Source organism: Cnephaeus nilssonii (genome assembly GCF_951640355.1).
Source record: "Cnephaeus nilssonii genome assembly, chromosome: 18".
In the NCBI taxonomy this organism is placed as follows: domain Eukaryota; kingdom Metazoa; phylum Chordata; class Mammalia; order Chiroptera; family Vespertilionidae; genus Cnephaeus; species Cnephaeus nilssonii.
In genome coordinates, this window is record NC_137089.1 from 29,728,274 (window position 1) to 29,753,584 (window position 25,311).

General features: G+C 39.8%; 1 protein-coding gene across 1 annotated transcript in view; it reads left to right on the forward strand.

Annotated features, from left to right (window-relative positions):
* The window catches only part of XKR4 (XK related 4), a 288,730-nt gene extending 271,719 nt beyond the window's left edge, over positions 1–17,011 (forward strand). The window contains exons 3-4 of the mRNA XM_079796666.1: positions 7,153–9,302; positions 16,841–17,011. Coding sequence (XP_079652792.1) covers positions 7,153–8,099 — 947 coding nt within the window. The 3' untranslated portion in view covers positions 8,100–9,302; positions 16,841–17,011. The remainder of the gene's footprint in view (positions 1–7,152; positions 9,303–16,840) is intronic.
* The last annotated feature ends 8,300 nt before the right edge of the window (positions 17,012–25,311 follow it).

Below are 25,311 nucleotides of genomic sequence, written 5' to 3' on the forward strand. Positions count from 1 at the left end.
GGGGCTGGCCCTCCACAGGCAGGGACAGAATAAAGCCTGCAGGAGACCAGCCTGCACCCGTGAGCCCTCTTGCCCTTCACTTTGCAAATGACCCCACTTCTGGGAATACATCACAAGAATCCTGAAACACCAATCAGAAAGAATGTATGCACCCCTATGCTCATAGCAGCATTGTTGACAGTAGCTAAGATCTGGAAACAGCCCAAGTGCCCAGCAGCAGATGAGTAGATAAGATGTCTGCGGTACACCTACACAATGGAATACTATGCAGCTATCAAAAAGAAGGATTCCTTACTCTTTGCAACAGCATGGATGTACCTGGAAACCATTATGCTAAGTGAAATAAGCCAGTCAGAGCAAAACAAGTATCACATGATCTCACCTATATGTGGAATCTAATGAACAAACTAAACTGATGAACAAATAGGTCCAGAAGCATGGGTGCATGGATCAGACTGACAGAACTCAGAGGGGAGGGGGCTGGGGGCAACTTATATGCATAGATGCATAACCCAAGGACAAAGACAGTAGTTTTTTTTTTTAATATATTTTATTTATTTTTTTACAGAGAGGAAGGGAGAGGGATAGAGAGTTAGAAACATCGATGAGAGAGAAACATCAATCAGCTGCCTCCTGCACACCCGCTACTGGGGATGTGCCCGCAACCAAGGTACATGCCCTTGACTGGAATCAAACCTGGGACCCTTCAGTCCACAGGCCGACACTCGACCCACTGAGCCAAACCGGTCAGGGCCACAGACAGTAGTTTAGTGAAGGCCTGGAGTGGGGCATGAGCTGGGTTGGGGAGGGGGACAGGGAACATATATAATAATGTCAACAATAAAAAAAGAAACATAAAAAAAAGAAAAAGAAGAAGAAGAAGAAGAAGAAGAAGAAGAAGAAGAAGAAGAAGAAGAAGAAGAAGAAGAGACACTTTGCCTCTCCCAACAACTTTTTTCAATTACTTTCATATTAAACATTTTTTAAATTTCAATTCAGTGTTTCCCTTATCAACCCTTTAACAGCCTTACAATTTGCTTTGCAAAGAATTTGAAATCCTCAGAATGGCTTACAAAAAGAATGCATATCCCTGCCCAAACTGAATATATTAGAGCATTTAAGTATTTTTAGTAAGAATATTGCAAGGTTTAAACCAGAGATGAATGGTTTCAATGCAAGAAGATTTAGAACCCCTTAGGCCCAGTGGAGCTTGTCTTACCTTCCTTACCTTCACCTGCACTCCACAAAGATGAGAGCCCAGAAGGCTTTACATTTTTTCCCAATTGTTACATTCTTTCAACCGGGTGTATTCAATAGGAGCCCAGCCAAGTGGAGCTACTGCCTTTTATATCTACCTAAGAGACAAGATCTGCATGCTGAAGAAATAGAAAACCATCCTGTTTCTCAGTATTCGTTTTATGACCCGCTACTCTTAGATCAGCTCAAATCAGGCAGTATTTTTCTTTTGGTGAAAATCCAGGAAAACTAAGTGAGTTGTTTTAGTTCAGAAAATAGGAAGAAATGAATAGCATGGTTTTCCTCCCAGGATCTTGTGCTTCTGATCCATTTTGTGAAGTTAATCCAAAATGGGATACGTTGGCCTGGGGACAAATATCGTTGCTCTGAGCCTGAAGGAGCAGGTATGATGGGAGTCTCTTGGGAATTAGATGCTTGGAGATTGGGGGGTCAGATGCTAAAGAGGGTCATCGACATCCCTCCATGAGTTTAGATTGTGGGAGATTCAAGAACTCACCTTCCCACTTGTTGGTACAGATAACCATACCAGTCTATTATTGTGGTGTTCAGAGTTGTGAATCTATGCAATTTGGATGCCTGCCCTTCTTGCTAACTACATGATCTTGGGCAAGTCATTTAACCTCTCTTCCTGAGTGCAAAACAGTGCTTGCCTATAAGTGTCATCATGAAATTTAAATTGGACAAAGGATGTAGGTACCGAGCACATCACTGCGCAAAACAAGGACCCAACAAATGCTTGTTCCTTCTTTTGTCTGTGATTCTGAGCTTCAATTCATTAAGGAAATCATTAAGTTCTTTGACTATAAGAAACCAATATTATGTTTTCATCTAAAATTCAGTGGTTGGTTTTTTGTTGTTGTTGTTTGTTTGTTTGTTTGTTCAGGGACTGTACCATTAGGGGGAAAACTTATCATGTTTGTGATGAACAGACTGAATATGTTATGAATGGTCATAGCATAGTTTCACCTCCATAGACAAAGAGGGTTATCTTGTAAATCATTCCTTCCCAAACTATTGGTGAAAACATACTTTAAATTTCTCCCCAAAATATTGAAATTGACAGGCAGGATAGAGAAATGGGGAGAAAGGGACATCAACATGTTTGCAATCAAAATGGTGATCAGATAGGGAAACAATATGACATCCAGCAACCGGATGACAAATGTACTCATTTCAGAAATTGATGCACAAGCAGAGTGACAGATGCTGGGGACACAATGGTCAGCCAAAGATGGGGAGACATGCCCATCAGCACCCGCACAGGTAGATGACCACAATGGTTGTGCTGAGGTATGCTATCTAGAACAAGCAAGCACAGTGTTGTGGCACTTACAACGAGGTGATTGGATTTAGATTAGGGGCTAGGACAGTTCCCTACGGAAAGGAATGATGCTTAAACCAAAAACTGAAAGGTGACTTTTCAAGGAGAGCAAGCCTTTCCTGGCTCTGGGAAGAAAATGTGGTCTTATTCAGCATGTGAGGACTGGAGAGATGGCAATGTGGCTGGAGCACAGAGAGGCACGCCAAGATGAGCCGGGGTGTTCAGGTGGCCCAGAGAGTTACCAGGTCAGGCTGCCGAAGATGTGCGATGAAACACCAGCTGGTAGCCAGTCAGCTTTCAACAGTTCTTCTGTCTGTCAGTTGGGAGAAAAGAGCATACAGGGAAGGGCAGATGCGGGAAGATTCAGGAAGGAGTGGATCCAGGGCTCCATTGAGAGGGGTCCCCCTGCTGGCCAAAAGTTATGCTTTCCTTAAGATGGAGTTTAGAACTCGGGAAAAGACTTTAGTTGATGCTGCATGAAGGGTATATCTATTGTATTCTTCTCTCTGCTTTTGTTTATGTCAGAAGTTTTATATAACAATAACTTTTTAAGCTAAAAAGAAGAGCTCTTTCTTACCAGCTGCAGTCTGGTTGTGAAGATGGGCCAGTGGCCGGGTGTTTCCCTGAGACTAACCTTTGGCTGGCCTGTTGTGGGGCAAGGGCTGTGGTTATTTCCTTCAACAGGAGAAGGAAAGAGACGGACTCATTCTGTTTGTTGAAAAGTCACAGAATTAGAGTAGTTGGTTCAATTCCCCAGACTCCATACATTTAGAAAAGTAGGCTGTAAGTCCTAAATCCTCTAACACATTCTCTGGGGATTTCCAGGAATTCTTCTTTACACCCAGACAACAAACAACATGACAGGCGTACAGATTTTATTTCACAGAGTTTTGTAAAAACTAAGAACTTAAGCATTTCATGACAGGTATAAATTTGTAATGAGGAGTGACTCTAGAATGGCCCTATATTTTCTGTTCAGGAATATATTTGCCTTCTAAAAACTAGTTGCTAAACAGATGAAAAAAATCATAATCAAATGAACAAGGGAAATTCTAATTGTTGCTAAGTCTGAGAATTCATAAAGTAATTGGTCATGATTCACACTTCTTTAAAAAATTATTTTTATTATTGAGGGTATTACAGATGTCCCCTACTTTCCCCCCTGGAGTCACCCTCCACCTGGCTCCCCCCCCACCCTGCCCACCTAGACCTTCACCTCACTCTTGTCTGTGTCCATGGGCTATGCATATATGCATATAAATTCTTTGGTTAATCTCTTCCCATTCCCCTTCCCTCTGAGATCTATCAGTCTGTTCTATTCTTCCATGTCTATAGTCCTATTTTGTTCATCATTTTATTTTGTTCATTAGATTCCACATATAAGTGAGATCATGTGATAATTGTCTTTCTCTAACTAGCTTATTTCACTTACAATAATCTCCAGGCCCATCCATGCTGTCTCAAAGGGTAAGAGATCCTTTCTTTTTTACTGCTACATAGTATTCCATTGTATAAATGTACCACAGCTTTTTTATCCACTCATCTTCTGATGGGCACTTGGCTATTTCCAGACCTTAGCTATTGTAAATTGTGTTGCTATGAACATAGAGGTGTGTATATTTTTTCTGATTGGTGTTTTGGGGTTTCTTAGGATATAGTCCCAAGTGGGATCATTAGGTCAAACAGCAGTTCCATTTTTAATTTTTTGAGGAAACGCCATACTGTTTTCCTCAGTGGCTGCACCAGTCTGCATTCCCACCAGCAGTGTAATAGGACTCCCTTTTCTCCACATCCTCACCAGCACTTGTTATTTGTTAATTTATTGATAGTAGCCATTCTAGCAGGTGTGAAGTGATACCTCCTTGTGGTTTTAATTTGCATCTCTCTGATAATTAGTGACATTGAGCATTTTTTCATATGTTCTTGGCCATTGTGTGTCCTCCTTGGAGAAGTGTCTATTCAGGTCCTTTGCCCATTTTTTAATCGGATTGCTTGTCTTTCTCCTGTTGAGTTATATGATTTCTTTATATATTTTTGGAAATTAACCCCTTATCACATATATCATTGGTGAGTATGTCTTAAATTGTAAGATACAGAGAAAGCAAGACTGATAGAAAAATCTTCGTTTTCTACTGTCAGAATAATGTCTTAACAAGTTCCTTGAGTGTCAAAGCAGGCTGAATTAATAAAAGGTATGAAAATTACAAAAGAATTTGAACTAACCTAATTTTCTAATTCTTTTAAATATGATAACAGATAATTTTATGATGCTGTTTTACTTTTTCACTGCTTTGACAAACAGCCTTTAATAACATTTTCCTGTGCAAACTGGTACCCTGATCTAACAATCCTGATTTAGTCCACTCCACTGTTTTGCTCAAGCCTGACGGACCATGCTGAATCTTCCTGAAGGTGGCGCTGTGCTTAAACACTGTCCTACAGGATGTGGGTTGGTAAAAGAAGGAAGCTGTGCCTGTGGAGAAGCTGCAATCCATTCACAGCTTAAAGGCATAAAGAGAACACCGTCTATTCCAAGAAGCAGTTAGTACCATTGCTAATGGTCCTGGCAAAGAGCAAGGTCATGAGTGGCTTCTCTGCAACACAAGTGTTAAAATTAAAATTGCACAACTTCTGTTCTTATATCCTAAACTATAATAAGTATATAATTCACAGAGTCATTATTCCATCACCTTTTATTTCCCATTCCCTAACCTTTTTTCTTCTTTTGTAAACATTTTCTCCTTTCCTCTCTTTTCACTTATGAATTTGCTTTGTAATTGATATATCATTGGCGAATATGTTTCCACCATGTAGAAATTACATTAACATAAACTCCTTTGTGTACTGGTCTCCAATTGACCTAAAAATGTTGCCATAACTGCCTGAGAGTTATGGTAATAAAAGATTTTGTGCTGGCCAGAGAAAAACTGAAGGTCCAGTGTAGGATGAGACATTCTACGGACTTTATTGGGAATAGATATGAGACCTGGGTGTTAGAAAACACTTTCTTTATCGATAATTATTCTTTGGAATTCATCTTACTCAAGGAGAATAAGTAAGAAATAACTATTGAGGTTGAATGTTTTTTTTATCAATTAATGTGGCTCTTTTCCAGAAGAGTCATTTTTTAAATTCATTTTCAAGAACCAGAGACAACAGCTCTTCTCTGTTGAAATATAACAAAAGGAAAGTACAAGTTCTTGGCAATCCCCTCCTATTACTTCCATAGCGGGAGAAGACTATAAGGTGGCCTGGTTATGATTAGTAAGAGTCTTGTGAAGAAAAGCCAGCAGGACTTTAGAACACAAAACTATTTGTAGTCTCGGTAAGTCTTGGTACAACTCAATAAGTACACCAGCTGCGATGCAAATTGATATAACATTTCAGTGACAAAGTGGAATTCCCAAACCATCTCGCTCCTAAAAGAGGCCAGTGTGTTTTTAGTGAGCCCTGTGGACATCTGGACCTTCGAGGTGATGTTTCAGACAAGGTAAATGGAGCAACAGTGAAAGTAAGCAACACAAATGATTTTTAAATTTTGGAAACATACTTTGAGAAGGAATACTAACCAAATGGGCCTCATCAAACAATAAGAGAAGTGGTTGAGGACTGATTTCTGTATAATCTTTAATTTATGAAAGATTCAGAGATGAGAGTGAGCAGACATTTCTTCTTCTAAGGGAAAGACAGTAAGGAATATACAAAAGCTGTAGTAGCAAGTGTCAGATTATATGAGGGACAAACTACACAGCAGGTATCACAAGAAACACTGCCAATGAGGTTCTATGGACTGCTTTTCTTATTCTTTTTTAAAAAATATATTTTTATTGATTTCAGAGAGGAAGGAAGAGGGAGAGAGAGATAGAAACATCAATGATGAGAATCATTGATCAGCTGCCTCCTGCATGCCTCCCACTGGGGATCAAGCTTGCAACCCAGGCATGTGCCCTTGACCGGAATCAAACCTAGGACCCTTCAGTCCACAGGCTGATGCTCTATCCACCAAGCCAAACTGGCTAGGGCTCCTTTTCTTATTCTTAAGTCAACTTTCTTGTTTAGAAGAAGAATGGTAAACCAGCTAGCCCCTCGAGTTTCCTGGGACTGTTCATGCTTTTAGATCACAGATCCTCAAAGCTGACAGGGAGCCTTAGAGATCATCTACTTTATAAATGAGGACACCACTTTAAACAATTGTCTAAAGTCATGCAGGTAATAAGTGGCAAAGTTAAAACAGCAACCCAATCTTGTTAACCTCCAACCAACGGCTATATTCCCACTACACAAAACTACCTCCTGAGTCTATGTACACCAAATACATGGAAGTTAAGCCACACCCCATATCCAGATCCTACATTCCATGGTTAGTTCATGACTTCTCCATGTGGTTGGGTCCCATCGAGGACAGATACTAGGAGCCCCCTCTGAGTGTTTGGCCCAGCTAAAACTCAAAGAAATTACAATCTTTGCTGAGGTCAAAGCTAGCCTGTCTCAAGCCCCCCAGCCCGCATGACTATTTCCAGGAGACAACACTGAATCTCACTTTTGACAGAATGTCTTCCCATTTGCCTTTGTAGGTTTCACAGCGGCAGCCTCCCTGGTGTCTTTGGCTTGGGCCTTGGCCTCATACCAGAAGGCCCTCCGGGACTCTCGAGATGACAAGAAGCCCATCAGCTACATGGCTGTCGTCATCCAGTTCTGCTGGCACTTCTTCACCATTGCTGCCAGGGTCATCACCTTTGCCCTCTTTGCCTCGGTGTTCCAGCTGTACTTTGGGATCTTCATCGTCCTTCACTGGTGCATCATGACCTTCTGGATCGTCCACTGTGAGACAGAATTCTGTATCACCAAATGGGAAGAGATTGTGTTCGACATGGTGGTGGGGATCATCTACATCTTCAGCTGGTTCAACGTCAAGGAAGGCAGGACACGCTGCAGGCTCTTCATTTACTATTTTGTGATCCTTTTGGAAAATACAGCCTTGAGTGCCCTCTGGTACCTCTACAAGGCTCCCCAGATTGCAGATGCATTTGCCATCCCAGCGCTGTGTGTGGTGTTCAGCAGCTTTTTGACGGGCGTGGTTTTTATGCTGATGTATTATGCCTTCTTTCACCCCAACGGACCCAGATTCGGGCAGTCACCAAGTTGTGCTTGTGAGGACCCAGTCGCTGCCTTCACCCTGCCTCCAGAAGTGGCCACGAGCACGCTGCGGTCCATCTCCAACAACCGCAGTGTTGTCAGCGACCGCGACCAGAAATTTGCAGAGCGGGATGGGTGTGTACCTGTCTTTCAGGTGAGGCCCACAGCCCCATCCACCCCATCATCTCGCCCACCACGGATTGAAGAATCTGTCATTAAAATTGACCTGTTCAGGAATAGGTACCCAGCATGGGAGAGACATGTTTTGGACCGAAGCCTCCGGAAGGCCATTTTAGCCTTTGAATGTTCCCCGTCTCCTCCAAGGCTGCAGTACAAAGATGATGCCCTTATTCAGGAGCGGTTGGAGTATGAAACCACTTTATAAAACAAAAAGACTTGGAGGAGCCACAACTGCCAGATAAAGGGTGGTGGCAGGCCTGTGGCAATAATGAAACTCCATCCTAGAGTAGGGAAATGAGCTGTCATGCTTGTAGTCTGACCGTCGTCATGGTTACTGTCTGACCCTCCATCAGCTGACTGCCTGCTGCTGGTCTTCTTTCAAACAGCAGCCCCGACAGTCTCCTGCCACTGGAAGGACTCCTGGTTGCTACCAACTTCTCCTACACTGTCTTTCAGCGCATCCACCGGAGGGTCCTATGAATATGGAAAATGTTGCCTCTGATCAATAGGGTGTTTTGATGAAATTAACTGATCTCTGCATAAAAATATATTGTCATACACACATACATGCACACACATACACTAACACACACACAACACCAGTCCTCTGTCAAAATAGCTTAGGTGATTTTTCTTGATGAAAAGCTCTGATTTTCACAGGAATATTAAAACAGAGAGAGAATATATCCCTCAAGACTCCAGAAAAAAAAAAAAGTAGTACTGCTTAGAAAAGAATTCATAAACCATGCTCATTTGGAAACCAATACATACCATGTGTGAAAAGCCTGTCAAGTGGACAGCAAACTCAAATGTGTTTACACGTGTATTAGAAGTGAAGGAATGGTTCGTTTTCAACACATGTCAGGATTGGTTTTTTATCTTAAGTTTTCAGTTGAGAACATCTTTAATGACAGAAATCCTATGCAGCACATGTATGGCGTTTGGTAAGACCAAGGAGCTCGATAACATAGTGACATAAATTAAATGGTAATCGTGATTCAGTATTCAATTGCAAAAATTTAATAAACACAGGAAGAGAAAGTGGGGGAAAAGGCAAAATGAGCATCTGATTTCCTGGCCTGTGCAGCGCACATTGGAATGTAAGAGCAGATTGGCAAGAGAGGACTGGGCTGGAACTGGATGTGTCAGGTCTCAGGAGGCGTGGCTCTGCCTGAGCTCAGGTAGGCACACGTCCAGAACACGCCATGCCCCATCTTTCTAGTGCCAAACACCGTCCAATCCCAGGATTCACCTGGAAGCCCTGGATAACTGAGATGGAGTGGCATGAGCCCCACAGGAGCGGAAACTAGAATGAACATTCAAGTTCTCCACTGTGTACAGACTCCCCCACCACCACCAATTCAAGGTCCAAGTGATGTGTCTTTTAGAGGCTTTGGGACACTTTTTAGTAAGTATGAGCAGACAAATGCAGTGAATATGCTAGGGGAAAACCCTTCTGAACTGATTGAGGGCTTATCACTAGATTCAGCTAAGATTTGTATTTGAATCATTTGTAAAGTTGTACTCTTACAACAAGCTTCTGGTTTTAAATACCTCCGTACAGCAAGCAAGCGTTCCCCGTTTTCTGTTCCCAGTGTCCTCGGTCATGGTGCTTTTTGTTGCATTAAAAGTGCCGGTCAAACTTTGATAGTATTTTTTTATAATTGGTGCAGAGTGGAATAACTCATGGATTATTTCAATATTTTTGTAATAAAGAAATATAGGGTATGCATATAGGCATCATCACTTTTTTTTATAGACCTGGAACTGTTTAAAATACGTTAAGTATCACAATTACTTGGGATGTCAGAAACTGGGTCCACAAATTCCATCAGTCTGCCTTGGCATATTGAGAACACTTGTCTTTTGCAAGATTCACCCTACTGTGCCATGTCTGTGTCCCCAGGAACCTGGCCAGGGGTGCTGTCAGGATATCAGGTGATGAGAGAATCAGCTTAACTAGAAAGGGCTTGTCAAGACTGGCCATTGTTTCCCAGGAAATCAAAGATGTAAATGGTTACTTTCATCCATCCGTTATGACAAACTTGACCACAGTGGAAGATGTCTTAAATTTCCTTCCCTGGTTTATATGAACCCAACTGACATATTAGTCAAGGCTCTCAATAAAAAAGAAAAACAGTCAGTTTAACTTCATTATCCAGTTATTGGGACTGTCCAATTAATTTAAAATAGTCAAGCTCGATAGCCACCACCTGTAATGGGTGTGCCATACAGAGACTGCTGTCCCCGTTATGACATCCACAGGAAATGATAGAGCACTCAACATAGGACTTCTTTTGGTACAAGCCCTAAAGCCATGTTTAAAAATAGACCATTTTTATCAGCAGGCATACTTTCCTATTCTGCTATGATTTGATCCTCCAAGCAAGATTTTCACTAAAAAACAATGATCTGTTGATTGGATGTGAAAAGATTGGCTAGTCAACAGTCAAGGCCCAGGAAGATACCCCTCTTGTCAGCAATTGGTGAAAACGTTCTGCCCCCACTGTAGAAGGAAAAAAATGATTATATTGACAAATTGTCCACTTTTATGCAGAACCATGAGTTATTAGCTTTATTATTTCCAAGACACCTTTTAATTGATGATCTGTGGAAACTGAATTGCTCAGTTGAACTATACCTTTGATTCCATGAGCAAATAACAGATAACCGTACAGTAGCGTTAATCAACACAAATGCCACAGGCTCCATCACTCTTCAAACATGTAAGTCTTAAATTATTTCTCAACTGTATCCCCCATTTAACATGTTAAGAGTCAAAATGAGTGCTATGTGAATTTTAAAAAAAAGATAATGTACTGTGCTTTGTTTTAGAGGTGAGAATATAGTAAGAAGGGTATAAGAAGTTTGAATTTTTCAATAATTTCCCAAATACTGTAAATACTCTGTTATCCAACATACTTGAAGATTATGATGTTTTAGTCAAAAATTCTTGCTAAGGAAATGACATCTCCTACATGTAATAACTTACAATTTTTCTCAAGATTATAACAACAACAAAAATCTACTCCCAAGGTAAATCATGATTTAATCTTCCATGACTTAGAAACACTGCCATTGGACTGTGTGGGGATGACAAGTCATTAGTTTCTAGACACACGGATAACAGAGAGTGTAAAGTATTAGGATTTAAAGAGACATTGTCAATGTACAAAGGAACAGAGTTTGATATTTATATTTTAGTTCTTCCTAAGATTTCGTTTTCAATCTGCCATTAAACCCTCCACAGAGAGTACGTGAGGAATCAAAAGGAAGAAGCCATGGTTAGCATACAAACTGGAAATGCTGGACTTTTTCTCTGTGGGCTCCAACTTCCTGTGCATGAGCTTATTGGATTTCTTGAAGAGGAGGGGTCTGCTCTCAGTACTCACTTTTTGCATAGGACCATACAATTTTCTTAAAGAAAATAGTATAAATTTTTTCACTTTCAAAGTAGCATTTTAAAATGAAACCATAGTTAATATTTAAAAACATATGGATCTTGACCACACAGACTTCAAGTATTTGTGTGGAAGAAAAGAATTTTTTTAACCTAAGTCAAAGTTTGGTCCCCCAAAATGACTATGTCCTTTAAATTCTCTTCATACATTGGCTTTGTCCTACTTAACTGTGTACTGTCTAGTCCAGTAATATTGACTTTGCAGACAGTCAGTTACTATTCATTTATGATAATGCAGTGACCTCAACAAATGAAATAAATTCTTATTGACATAGCAAAAATATGCAGTTCAAGCATTGGCAAAATATATAAAGGTAACCTGAAGATAAAGTATAATGAAGTACTTATGCTTAATTTCTAAATGCCCACTTTATTTTGATCTATGAATAAATGAAGTGATAGCATAGCAATGAGAACTTAAAAGTAAATGGGAAAAAATGACATCTCAAATTATTTTTTTAAAAATATATAATCCTATGTATGTGTGTATGTTATAGATCGTACGCACACACACACACACACACAACAGAGTAACAGATGAAAGGGATAAAGTATATGCTCCCTTTTTATGCATATAAATTGGTATGTTACTCACACATGAGCTTTTCGATAAATAAAACTTCCTCCTCATTTTTCAGCACCAACCCAAGCTTGCAGTGCCTGTCTGTAAGATAGCAACACACCTATGAACTTCAGTTGGAAGTCCCTAGATACAATCTAGCACTTTTAGCTTGAATGAGCTTTATCACTTCTTAAAGATCTCATCCTTTAAGAAGCTGAAATGAAGAGTTTTGAGTCATTTCAAAGGTTCTTTCTCTGAACTGATTGAATTCAGCAAAGAAAACCTCTGGTGTCCTTAGCAGGGTTGTGTAAGGTGACACATTTGCTTTTAAATGCACTAAATGCGATTGAGCAGAAAGAAATTCTGACACAATGTTTAGACAAAAAATCCAGAGATCCTTTTTTTCTAATGAACCATTTTCTAGACTAAATATGCGCTCCCCTGCATTCTCACACGTCTTTGCCATTAGCCATTACTGTTTCTATATAAAGCTTGGATGAGATGCCTACTTCTCTGAGGAGAGTTCCTTACAGCCTTTTTAAAAATAGCTCAGACTGCCTTTCAGAAATGTAGCTCAGAGCATTGGCTGAAGTGCATGATGAAAACACAGCAGGCCTGAAGTGGCTGATTCTATCATTTCAGTGATGGATGCAGATGAACTCATGTTCATTTATCTTCAGGAATCCAGTGTCACTTTGACAACAATCAAAATGATTGCTTTAGCCAGCTTGTGACTCATAACACCCTCCACCTCCCCATCTGAAGCTGGAGCATTTCAAAATGGCTAAGGACGGGCCACCTCCCTCTACCACCCACACCCATTTCCAAATCTCTGGCCCTTACCTGGATCAGGCTGTGGAATGACAGTCGGGCGGCACCATCTCCCTCACCCAGGACTGTCCACAGAAGACTGTCCATGGACAGAGGTCTTATCCAGATGCTGTGTCAATATGTGCCTGTGTCAACAGCCTCCACAGTATAATTACTCAGTCAAAAGCAAAACTCTGCGGAATGTGGGTGGAATTGTATAAAAACACGATGAGCCATTTAATTTTGCCAATTGTAGCAATTAGGCGAGCTCGCACACAACCTGCTCTCACAGCAGAAAGCCACGCGGAAAAAGTGGCAAACAGCCATTTGTCCACAGAAATGAGGAGTTCAGAAACTCCCTTGAGTATTTAAGGTATCACATTGTTTCACCATTTATTTGGAGATCTTTCTCTCTAGATTCTGCAAGGAAAAAATCAGACTTTTGTTATTTTGTACCCAGTGATCTAGCCCAGAAATATGAAAAACTCCAGCCAACCTCTGAGGCCTGTGTTCTGCTAAATAAGGGATGGTTTAATGTCCCTGAAATGTCTAATTGTTTTGCTAAAATATTGTACTGACAAATAATATACTGACATAATATGTCCGAAACACTGGCTAAATCGAATTTTTCTTTGGTTATTTTTTCCTTAGATTTTCTCACAGTTCAGTTCCCCATATTGCAAGTAGCTTACCACGATCAAGAATTTATCATTTGCCTAGTGCTGTGTTAAAGAGCTACCTGTATGTGATCTCATTTAACCCTCACAACCATCTATGAGTTAAGTACGATTTGCAGATGACAAAACTTAAGCTCAGAGATATTAATAAATGGCCAAAGTCCCACAGCTACGAAAGAGTGGAGCTGAGAGTCAAACACAGCTTATAACAACGTTTAACAACTGCAGGTCCTTCTGGGAGACCAAAGAATATTTTCCCACCAAAATTTATTCCTGATTTGGCAAGATTTCAGGGGAAACAAAATCATGGTCTGACGATCAAATTTTTCAGAGAAAATTTTATTTAAAAGTCAAGGATGCCTTTCAGAAGGAAATGTTAAAAATAAACAAGTCAATGATGAGAAATGAAAGTCTCTATCACCTGTAACTGAACTTTACTTCAACTCCCTAATTCATAGTAGGTAGATCAATGCTACTCTTCCATCCCAGACACTGGCCCCCTTCATGGCCCTACTCTACACTAAAGTAAGTAATAAGTATAAATTAACTTGATGGTTCTTCTCTTGTATCCTATACATGTTAGCTACTGTCATCCAGTGAGGCAGACTAAAACGTAACTAAACCCCACAACTTACTTTGATACCTTGACCAGAGAGAGAGAGAGAAAAAAGAAGGAAAGATAGATCAACAAATCCTTGAAGCGCCATTGTTTTATTCCATTCCCATAATTTTCCCCCTAAATTGTATTTATTTCATGTTTTTCAGATCACAAAATTTAATATTTAAGAGGTTTATTATACCACTAGATTCTCCTATCATATAAATCTAGGAGCCTTCTCTTAGATTGAAAGATTGGATGCAAAGACTATAGCAAATGTTTGGCAAATATTTGTCGAATTGATTATAAAGAAATTAATGTTTCATCTCTCTCCTCATTTTAGATGTAAGGTGTCTGCATTTTACAGGAAGACAGAGTTATAGCCCATTTAATGATGCTGTGTAGTAAGCTCTGTCTGTTGTTGTTTGAACTGATGCTAAAAAGGTAGTCAATAATAAACCAAAAATGTTCTCAACCCTGATGATGATCAATCTGAATTTAATGTATTAAAAATATAAGTAATCATCCATCTTCTTACTTTGACAAGATTGAAGCCAATTTTTATGAAGTTATATTAAATTAGAAGTCACTAATTTCTATACAAAATAGCATCTAAAAAAGATGCAAGTGTTACTTCAACACACTTCTTTCATAGATGAGACAACTGAGCTTCCAAAAAAATCAGGAAATGTTTGTAATCAGGATTCCTTCAGTCTTTCATTCAAAAAGCACAATCTATATGATTTGTATTATTGGGCAATACGCAGTCAAGTACAAAAGGATTCTCACACCCCAGCAGCTCCCATTTGGTTGTTAGTAACAGAGTAAGAGTCTTCTGACTTCAACTCTACCTCTTTTCTGCTCTACCACACTGCTTATCTTTTTAATATCTATATTTAATTCTATACCAGAGCAATAAAGAAACATGAGGGTTTTCAAGATTGTATTATGTAAGCCTCACAATGACAAATATGAGGTAATGATATAAATCCAAGATAAAGGCACAACAGATGACAGCCTATAAAGAGAAGAGTAATTTTATAATTTATTTTTGTGCTGCTCCAACACTATATATTTTTCAATCAAAGTCAAAAAGCAACAACAAAAAAGGTGAAATACTCTTTTGACACATAATATTTGACTCAAAACAATCACCTCTGGATAAAGTTTGGGGATATTCCTAAGACTTTCTTTTAAGAAAAGGCATGAAATTAGATGCCTCTCAAAAGTCTGAAGAACTTTTGAATAGGCCACTTCTCTGTCCTTTAGAAAACATCCTTCATCAGCACATAAGATCTGTCTCCAGCATACTGATTATTTAGGAATAACAAATTTCCAGACATGAACCTCGGTTACTGCAACCTGAGAGGTTGTGCTAAAGCCATACCTGGGGTGCCCAGAAGAGCAACCCTGTGTTGCATTACCTTCAGGGGTCAGGACAGCCAGACCCACCCTGTGTGGAAACTCATGCTGGCGTTATGCCCAACCCAAGTCTCTCTGCTTTGTGGCCCACAGGGATTGGCTTCCCATATAGCTAAGGAGTTTGTTGCTTAAAGATATCTATTAACTTGCATAACCAATTTTTAGAAGTGAAATAATTCTGGTCAGGTACTGTATAAACCCATAGGTCCTCTATAGAGTAAAAGGAAGGAGAGAAAAAAAAAGTATAATAATTTTTACAGATTCCAAATAATTCAAAGAATTCCTTGGTGAGTCCCATTAGGCATCAATAAAATAGTTGACTGAATAATGGTGTGAGGTCCAAGGCACGATTTCTAGGTTTATGCCCCCATTACCCTGATTACTGCTGTTTTAGCCGCTGCACCAAACAAGAAAAGCATAGTAACCGATGCAATGTCTGCAGAGCAAAGATGTTTAACAAAAGAGATTAACATCAAAACTAATTAATCAACTTGATAAGCAAATATTACCAGAACAGTACCAACACAATTTTCTCTTGTGTTATTATTGCAGCCTGTCACCTACTCTGTTATTAGAATTTTGGAAAATGTAAGGTTTCATGTTTTTATTATACACTCGTCTACAAAATTAAGCTGGTAGCCCCCTTCTCTCTCTATTGCTTGATTTGCATTAAAATGGAAATAATCAAATTCCTATTTCATTAAATGCTACAAATATTAACAAATGGAGATGTGGAGTTTAAGCTAATTTAATCTAACTGTTCTGGTGGCATTCTGGGATCAAATCAACACAATTATTTCAAGTTAATTCATTACCAGTCAGTTCTAAAACACCCCCAAGTATGCGGAAAATATAGTTCGGGTTTCTATTATTTTAAGAGATTCCTATTTGGTTACAAACCAGTAGAACATGTCTTAATCAACACAGGCCTTTCAACCCATTGTGATTCTGGAAGATGAGCTCTTGTTGTTTGGGTGTGGTAGGTACTGTTGCATTAACTTAGCAACTGACGTTCGACCTGTGGCTTTCTATCTAGCCCTCCGGAAGTTCTTATTCTATTTAAGTTGGGAGCAATCGCACATATCCTGTAAGCAAAGGAGGTCTGTCAGCTAGTCAAAGAATTGTCCTTTTCTCTCCTTCTTTCAAAGAACTGAAATAGTTGACTTCCTTTATTAACCCTTCTAATGTATTGTACATAGGAAAGAAAACAGCTCTCTGAAGTATGTTGCGAAAGCCTGGGGTGAAACGTTTTCCTTGGTCTGAATCAGAAGCTTGGTGTTGTATGAAAAGAAAGAAACCTCTCCTGCCTCGAGAAAGGGGAAGAGGGCGAGCCAGCCACACGCAGACAGCAAGCCTCCATGTCACAAGCTGCATATTGCTGATGCCATCCATTCCCTTCTTTTTTTTTTTTTTACAGAACCGTCTGGGAACTTGTCAAGCTTTACTGAAGGCGATTTGTGTTCATTCATTCAACAGACCCTGGAATCTTGCACATTCTTGACTTGTAATGTGGTAGCCAAGCCACTGCAAGGGAAAATTAATCAGTTAGTGGGAAGGGGCCCTGCGCTCTGTGCCATGTGGTGATGTGCCTGGCCTGCCGAAGAGAAAGACCCCGGTGACGTAGAGCACTTGGGAATTCCTGCTACTGCTTCTTCATCAGTCATGCTATGAATATTCACCCACTTCGTTTGCTTTTGCCAGTAAGCACCGCTTTGAAAAAAAAAAAAGGAAAAAAGATTCAATGGATTTCTGGGGCCTTGCCTAGCTCAGAAAATTGGTACTGGGTCATAGGGACTCGCTTTCAATGAATACAAATCTACTTGTGTTTGAAAATGAAAAAAGAAATGATGTTGTCACCTGTTTCATGATTGATCAGTCTGGGTATAGCTGCTGCCCTTCCTTCAGTTCTTGGAAGTGCCGTTGTCAGCATTGTAATAACAAATTTCCACAAATCAGATTTATAATTCAACTTCAGAGTTAAAATCTGCGTGGATGTAGCTATTGAATAATTTGATTCCTGCCTTGCTAGGTGGTGACACTGCCAGTTTCAAACGGAGATGCATTTGTATGTGGAACTGGCTCTCCTGTTGCTTAGACCCTTGCAAAACCTTGGTGGTGAGCTCTAAAATCCCCACTCTCACATTCTCAGTTCACGTATACGTGAACAGATAGTCTCCTAATTTAAAACCGTGCTTCTTTCCCACTTGCTTCTCTGTTTTTAAAGAAAGCTTTGAGCTGCAGGGTAAGAATGAATTGATTTCACGTTATAGTTTCAGAGGTTGCAACAAAGTCAGGCATCTATATGGTGTATAATGTTTTCTGTCTAAATGCCTTCATATAAGAATTTTAGAAGTTAATCATAGATGAATGAGTAAAAGTCATCCAATTTATCCAACAAGCAATCTAAATTTAAAAAAAAAAAAAAGGAAATAAGAAAAAGAAGCAGGGGTCATTTTCCTTGTGTTTCAAGGATGTTTCTCCTGAGCGATAGTCCGCGTTTTAGGCACCATGTCATGCTGTGAACTCACTCCTGGCAAGTCATTTTCAGAACTGAAATGTAATGGTAATAAAAGTGGCCTGCCACCATGTGACTAATTTGCAGTTGCAAAGCAATGGAAACCAACACGTTGAAGAAAATGTTAATTTCCTGAACTCCAAAGCCAGAATAGGCACAAAGGGTACTCTAATATACAATGAGTTGGTTGACTGTGGAGACACAGGAGCAGTAAACCATTCTCTTCCACAAGGCTTATGCGTAAGGGTGCCTCTGAGTAGTGTTGGGGCAGAAGGTTTCTATGAATGTAGAGGTTGGGGTGTGGAGATTGAAGAGGAAACCCGTCAGTGGGTCGTCAGGAATACTTGCCTTCTTATAGAGCAGAGGTCCAAGGTGGCCCTGCCATTTCGTAACTATGACAACAGATGTGTCCGTTTACGAAAGGCCAAGGCACGACTGCAGTGGGAAGAGAGAGGAGATGCCGGTGGTTTCCTGTCTGAGCCTAACTCTGTCCTTAAGGAAACTGTCCCCCATGACAATTCTCCTTGGACACAGGAGCTGCCAAATAGCTCTGCATGCCAACAGCTTCTGGTGGATTATATGATGCGATAGTTTAAGGTCTTGTAAGTACTTTTGCTTGCAGGACATGATCCATCGAATTATCCCTCATTTCAAACAACCGTGAGATTCAGGGTCACCATGGCCTTGCTCATTATCCCATTGTAAATATTTCATGTCATCACAAGGACCTCTGTGTTCACATTCACTAAACCTGGCTTGCACATATTAACTGACTCATTTAAACGTATTTTGGATCTTGATTCTGCCATCACCTAGTCTGTGCATCTATCCCCAAATTGGAAAAATAATTCTTGTGAGAATGGTTTTCAGACTAATGGAAGGGGAAAAAAGCAAGTTTTCAATGTAGACAAAACTACTAGACCACTGATAGCCCGAAAGCTCTGATTGTTCCTCATGATTAAGTTTCTTTTCACTGGGGGCTTTTAACATCTGAATTTTCCAGATGGTTGCTAAGCCATCTTCACTAAACTGAAGTGGACACTATGGTGTTATTAAAAAGCAAAGACTGTCCACATGAATGCAAATCTCCCAATGGAGGTGAAGCATTAGGTCACTCAAGGAGTAAATTTGGTCTTTGTGATGTCAAACATCTGGATATTTGGGAAAATCTAGGTGTTTGAATCGTAGTTTTTCGTCTGGTTGTCTGGTGTGGCCTAGAGAGACAGAAAATGCTCAGGTGTTGTAGGGAATGGAACTTAACTTTCTTGTGCAGTAATCTATTGCTGGTGATATTCTGCTGCTAAATAAAAACTCTTTGTTGTGCAAAGAGAAGTAAATAATGTAGAGAAATGCTATTTGATTTTTATTTACTGTCAACAAACACATGAATGAAAGAGGTTTGAGAGGCTGTCCTAGGTGTAACTCAGACGTCACTGCACCACAGGCTCCTTCCAACACCCGGCCCTTCCTGGCAAGGAGCCTTTTCATTCAGCTCTTTTCCATCTTTCATTATTTTATAGTTACCCCTCTGCTCTTCACATAGGCTTCATCATTCACAATGTTTGACAGAATTGTTCAAGGAAAATACAAATTTGTTAACTTTTTATTCTTCAAATGGGAGTTTTAATTTTAAGAATTTCTTATACCGTTAGGCATAAGAATAGTTTAAACTACTTGATGTGGTTACTTCATGGTGAATTTTAGAGTCTTGATAGAAGTGAAATCTTTTTTTTTTTTCCAAATTTAAAAAAATAGTGTGTTTTTTTTTCTTGTGGCTTGGTTGGTCGATGTCATTCTGATCGCCAAAGAGCAACCGGTTATCTCATATTAGAATACTGGTGTTTTCTTTACAGTCACCATTAAAAGAAAAAAAACGATATCAAAGAGAAATTGACTTTCCAGAAAGGATGCTTGAGATATTCATACAACTCTTATATTTATGATTCTTTGTGGACATTTCTTCCTTGTTTCATCAGATTTGGCTCGGGATTGGTGAGCATGTGTATTTCCTCAAATTGTGTGCTTACCTTCCTTACTGTTCTGAAGCTGGGCAGAAAAGCAGGCAAGCAATTCAGTCCAATTGTCTTTTAAGTGTGCTTATGTTGTAAAACTTTTCCCAAGGCATTGACAACAAGCAGGCACACGGAGCACGGGGAGGGATTCAGCTATGCAAAGACCAGGAGGGGGTTGCCAGAGAAAATCGAAATGTTCGTAGGTTCTTAGGAAGTGTTTTGATTGTGTCAAATCCTACATTTAGTGCCAACTTAGAACGACTTCATGGGCTAGGCAGTCCCCTTCCTCACTGAGTCCCTCCTGCCATCAGATGCAGAAGTTTCCCCGGAAATCAAATGGCCACTCCCCTTTGTGTACAGAAGGGCTCCAGCTACTGGTGCTGTGGCTCTGTGTTTTGTAAACTCTCCTTTGGAGGGCAGGTCTGTTTGCTAGTCACACACCCTCCAAAGCCTCCTGGATGACAAGGCTGCTACCCAACTTAGCTTTGCTTTGCTTTCCTTACGATTTTTACTTCACTACATCCTTTTCCAAATCATTTATGCCTTCGTGTTATTGACAGGATGTTTAGTGCAATGTTTAGGTGAATTGGCAACAAAGAGACAATCAGTTGGCAACTACAAAAACCTGAGACTTTTTTTTCCCCAGTTATCTTTTATGTGATAATTGAATGGAATTTATGGTTTAATAGAAAACCGAAAGTCCGTGTGTTGAATATAATTACTGTTTTATGTTACTGTTTTTTATTTGAGAGAGAGAGGAAGGGAGAGAGAGCGAAAAAAACAAACAAACAAAAAACATCGATGTGAGAGTGAAACATCCATCAGTTGCCTCCCTCACGCACCCAGACTGGGGATCGAACCTGCAACCTGGGGATGTGCTCTGACCAGGAATCAAACCCACCACCCTCCAGGGAAGGTAATAACACTCCAACCAACTGAGCCACACCAGCCAGGGCATGTAATGACTGTTTTAAATATGCTTAAATATATTCTATGACACGGTATCCTTCTACACTCTGGAATAGGTTCCTTCCTGGAGGCCAGGGCAGGGAGGGCTTGGTCTGGTGATGGAAGCACAGTGCCTGGGGGTCTGAGCTCTCGTGTCCTCATCCTTAGTGGTCATTTTAGCCTCAGAAATTCACATTCCACCTCATTTTTCCATTTTTTTCATACATAAAAGAGAGAATATGTATCTACCTACCTCATAAGGGTGTTGTGAAGAATACTTAGAGTTCTCCAAGTGCTTTGACCCTTGATAACTAGTATCAGCACAAAGGAGAACTGTGCATGCCCAGGAACAGGCTGTGGTGGAGGAGGTGGAGGCAGCTTAGGAACACAACAGCAATAACTCGCCAAGCAAAGAATACCATCATTCTTCATCACTTAGTGAACGTGGGAGTTTTTCCTTCAAAGGTCTATGTACAACTCTTTTCAATTATCAGCTTTTTAACGAGAAAATTAACTCCTTTCATACAGAGAAGCTTCGTAGAGAATGACAATCTTCCTCTGAGCCAAACTGAATTTTACAAAATATTTCATTAAACGTGTCCAGAAAACTGGGCTCTTTCTAAGGCCTAAGGAGTCTGTGTGCCTGATCCCACGCTACGTTTTTCAGGATGCATGCATGATACTCTGATTCAATACTAGTGATTGCCATGTGGTGGTCTGGACCCCACTATCAGGAGGGAAAAACATTGAATAGATATTATTCAAATTAGATTTGTGCGTTGCTTACAGTGAGATTCTCTTTCATCCCTAAGGTGACACATCTCTCCCTTTACAACCCTTTAACAGTGTAAAGCCTTATTTCTGCCTAGAACTCCTGAGTTGATGCATTTTCCAGATTATAAATATTTTAAATATTTCATACAAGTGTTTACACCGGGCTTCAGCTACACATTGATACACACGTGTACTTGCACGGACGTAGATAGGAATAAAATTAAAGGATAAAGGGTGGAAAACCACCACAGACACCATCCTGGACAACTTCCTCCCAAAGTCACATGTTTTCTTTTTACTTAAGTGTGTGCTAAATAACATGATTTGTCCATATTGAGTCATGGAGGCGAAATTCTAAAGTAAAAATGCACCCAGGAACCATACTAACAATACAGATAATGTTTTAATGCTGTGACTTCATGGAGCAAAGTTGTGCATAAATATTGCCATTGTGTCCTTACTTAATAATTATATTCCTTTGCAAAACAAACTTGCAGGCTCTTGAAAAATAAAAAATAAGGTTTCAGAAAGTTTATCTCGGTGAGAGGGTTAAAAAAAATCACTTTGTACCTGGAGCTGACAACGCATCCACGTTCAACAATCTTCTGGATTCCAAAATTCAGTTGCCAGCGGCAGGTCAAAGGCTTAAAATTTCAGATTGCTCACACATTTCTAATGCACGGCACTAAGCTTTCTGAAGCAGGAATTTAACCCAAGCAATTATCTGATCCATTAACAAACATGTGTGTCACTACACCAGACTTAGATACATATTCTTTTTTCTAGACTCCAAATATGAGTATAGAAGTGAGTCGAAATAATGTGGGCTTCTTCCTCGCCAGGTACCATCACCAACACTTTTCCAACCAAAAGTGCAGCCGGATATCCTTTGCTACAAAGGGAAATACCTGTGTCTTTCCTTTGTTTTTACACAAGAAAACTGAAATCGACTAGATGTGAGAGCCTGGAAATAAGAACAGGGTGGCAGCTTTTCAGGTGGACTGGCTCGGGTGAGAGAAGGGCAGTGGGGAGAATGTAGCATTGGGAGATTTTTCCATAAGGGTGCAAAACAGAATCTAACAGCGTTAGAGCTGGACAGTTCTTTAAAATGGTAGAGTCTAAGTTCTAGAGGAAAAAACAGGGGGCTACAACATGCTATTAGATATAAGCTATATATCTAATTATTGGGGAAAAGGACATTTGAATGCCCCATACATTTTATTCTTTTTAAGGCTTTCCAGCCCACATGAAAATTTCCAGTCTTGCCTGAAAACCGGAGACTCTTGAAAACTATTTTTTAGCAAAGATAAATGTGATTATACTGCTATGGACCAGCCATTATGTAAATCATCACGTGTGATGCTTTTTTAGACATTGCTATCAACTTTCATGGCTACTTCCAGTTAACAAACTATCCCTAAACAAGTGGTAAAAACACATGAAAAAGTCTCATTTGCTCAAAAAATAGTGTTTTCCATCTTTTTTATATCCATGTTGCTATCATAAAACTCCTTTCATGTCTAGATGGTATGAGATAGCTGAAAGACAAAGCTTTTGCTCGATTGCTCTTGGAAGCTCTCACCTGACACCTCTCTTTAGTAAAGGGGGCAAGCAGAAGAGAGAGGACCTTGGGTGGAGAACTTTGCGCTGACAAATTGTTTCTGCTGTTCTTTTCAGTTCCCAGATGAGATGATGATGAATATGCAAATTGGGTTTTTCCCTTTCTCAGAACAAAGAGGGTAACCAATGAGCCAGTGTCTCTCCCCCCCCGCCCCCCACACTTTGAAACCAAATAGTACATTGAATTTAGGGCTAAGACAAAACTATTGTAAACGCAAGAGCAAAAATTGTCCTTCCTATGGATACTTTTCTCAATTTTTATTAAATTCTTCTTACAGTTTAGATCAGAAATTTCTAGTAATGATAGCTAATGCCACTTTGTTATAGCTCCAATGCAGAAATGGTGAAAGCATGAGTTGCGAACAAAATCACTGGGGATACAGACCTCCTTTGTACTGACCAAGCGAATTGGAAACAAATATTACCGTCACTAAGGTTCTGGTTTCGTTAATAACATCTCATAGGAAAATAGAAGCATTTATACCATTGCACAGTATAAACCTGCTTTCAAATGACAAGGATTTTTTGCTACTGACGTTTGTCCTTCATTCTCCAGTTATTTTAAGTCAATAAGTTTCACATCTAACTACCTCAGCTAGTGTTGTTTAATTTAGACACATGAAATCATGCACTTTGTAACCAACAAGTTTTTCATTTGAAATTCCAAAAGGATACCTGGTGCGAAGCAATTTTCAAACATGTGTGTATGACCTAAGTAAGCACCTCACCCTCAGGAGGTTGCTCTTCATTTTGTCTGTTTGTTTCTGTTGGATTTGGGGTAAAAAAAAAAAAAAAAAATCCTCATCTCCACTCAACACCAAGAGAAGCTGCTCTATCTTTGCTTAATTTGCCTTAAGCATATTGTGCTCCTTTCCCTGTTCAATTTTTCTTTTTCCCATTTGAAACCTCTCTCTGAAAAAGAAACTGTACCAGGTGGCAGATGAACAGCAGACTGAAGAGAATGGACCGATCGTTTCTCAGTTCCCTGTTGTCAGCTCTCTGCGTGCCATTCTGATTGCCATTCCTGTGCTTCTCTCTCCCCCGCGACCATCACAGAAATCAGGTCTGAGAGACCCCGCGCGCGTGTGTGTGTGTGTGTGTGTGTGTGTGTGTGTGTGTGTGTGTGTGTTTAGGAACCGTGTGACATTCCCCCCCCCCCCCCCACTACAAGCACAGTGCCTGGACCCGAATGACAACCTTGGCAGCTCTTGTGCTTTTACTTTGTGAACATTGTACAAATGTATTGGGCCTTTTATTTGAAATGAAGAATTAAACCAGTTATTAATTTTTTCCCCTTCCTGTAAATATATATATTTAAACTCCATGTATCCAAGCATCCCTTTAGCATTCAGATGATAAGAGTGTCTTCATTGGCTGGAGGCCGCGGCCCCGGGGCCGCGGTCCCATGTGCTCTAGTTGACAGCACAGTGTGTGGAGTATTTGGTGTTCTGCAGTACCATCGTTCTTTTGGTCTGTTAAGTAAGTTGCAATTTGTGATGAAATGAAGTGGAAAGTAGTGCTTCATAATGAACAAGTTTCCTTGGTTACATGATTTTTCTTGTAAAACTTTTAAAAAAGAAGAAAAAACTTGAAATTTTATATATTTGGATTTTGTAGATTTTTTTTATTTTATTGCAACACAAGGTACCAAAATCATTAAATAAAGTACACTGTGGTCATTTTAACAGAAGTCTGCGTTCTTCATTCTTTCTAAGTTTAGGAAGAGAGCAGGGCATTGTGGGGGTAAGATGGGAAGGTAGGAGGAGAAAGCCATATCACAGGCATGGTCTCAAGACAATGTGATTGAAACCTTAAAATTAATAGAGCTGAGATCTGTCAAGTCGGAAATAAGTTTAAATTGCATAGATTTCTAGGATATGTTTCATTTATTTTATTTCTTAAAAGTGTCAAGAATGCTTGTCTAGAACCACTATTAAAACAAACAGATGTTTCGGATCGCAGAGAGGCTTAAAAATACAAATAATTTGTTTAAACGTTAATAAAAGGAAAAAATGTCAG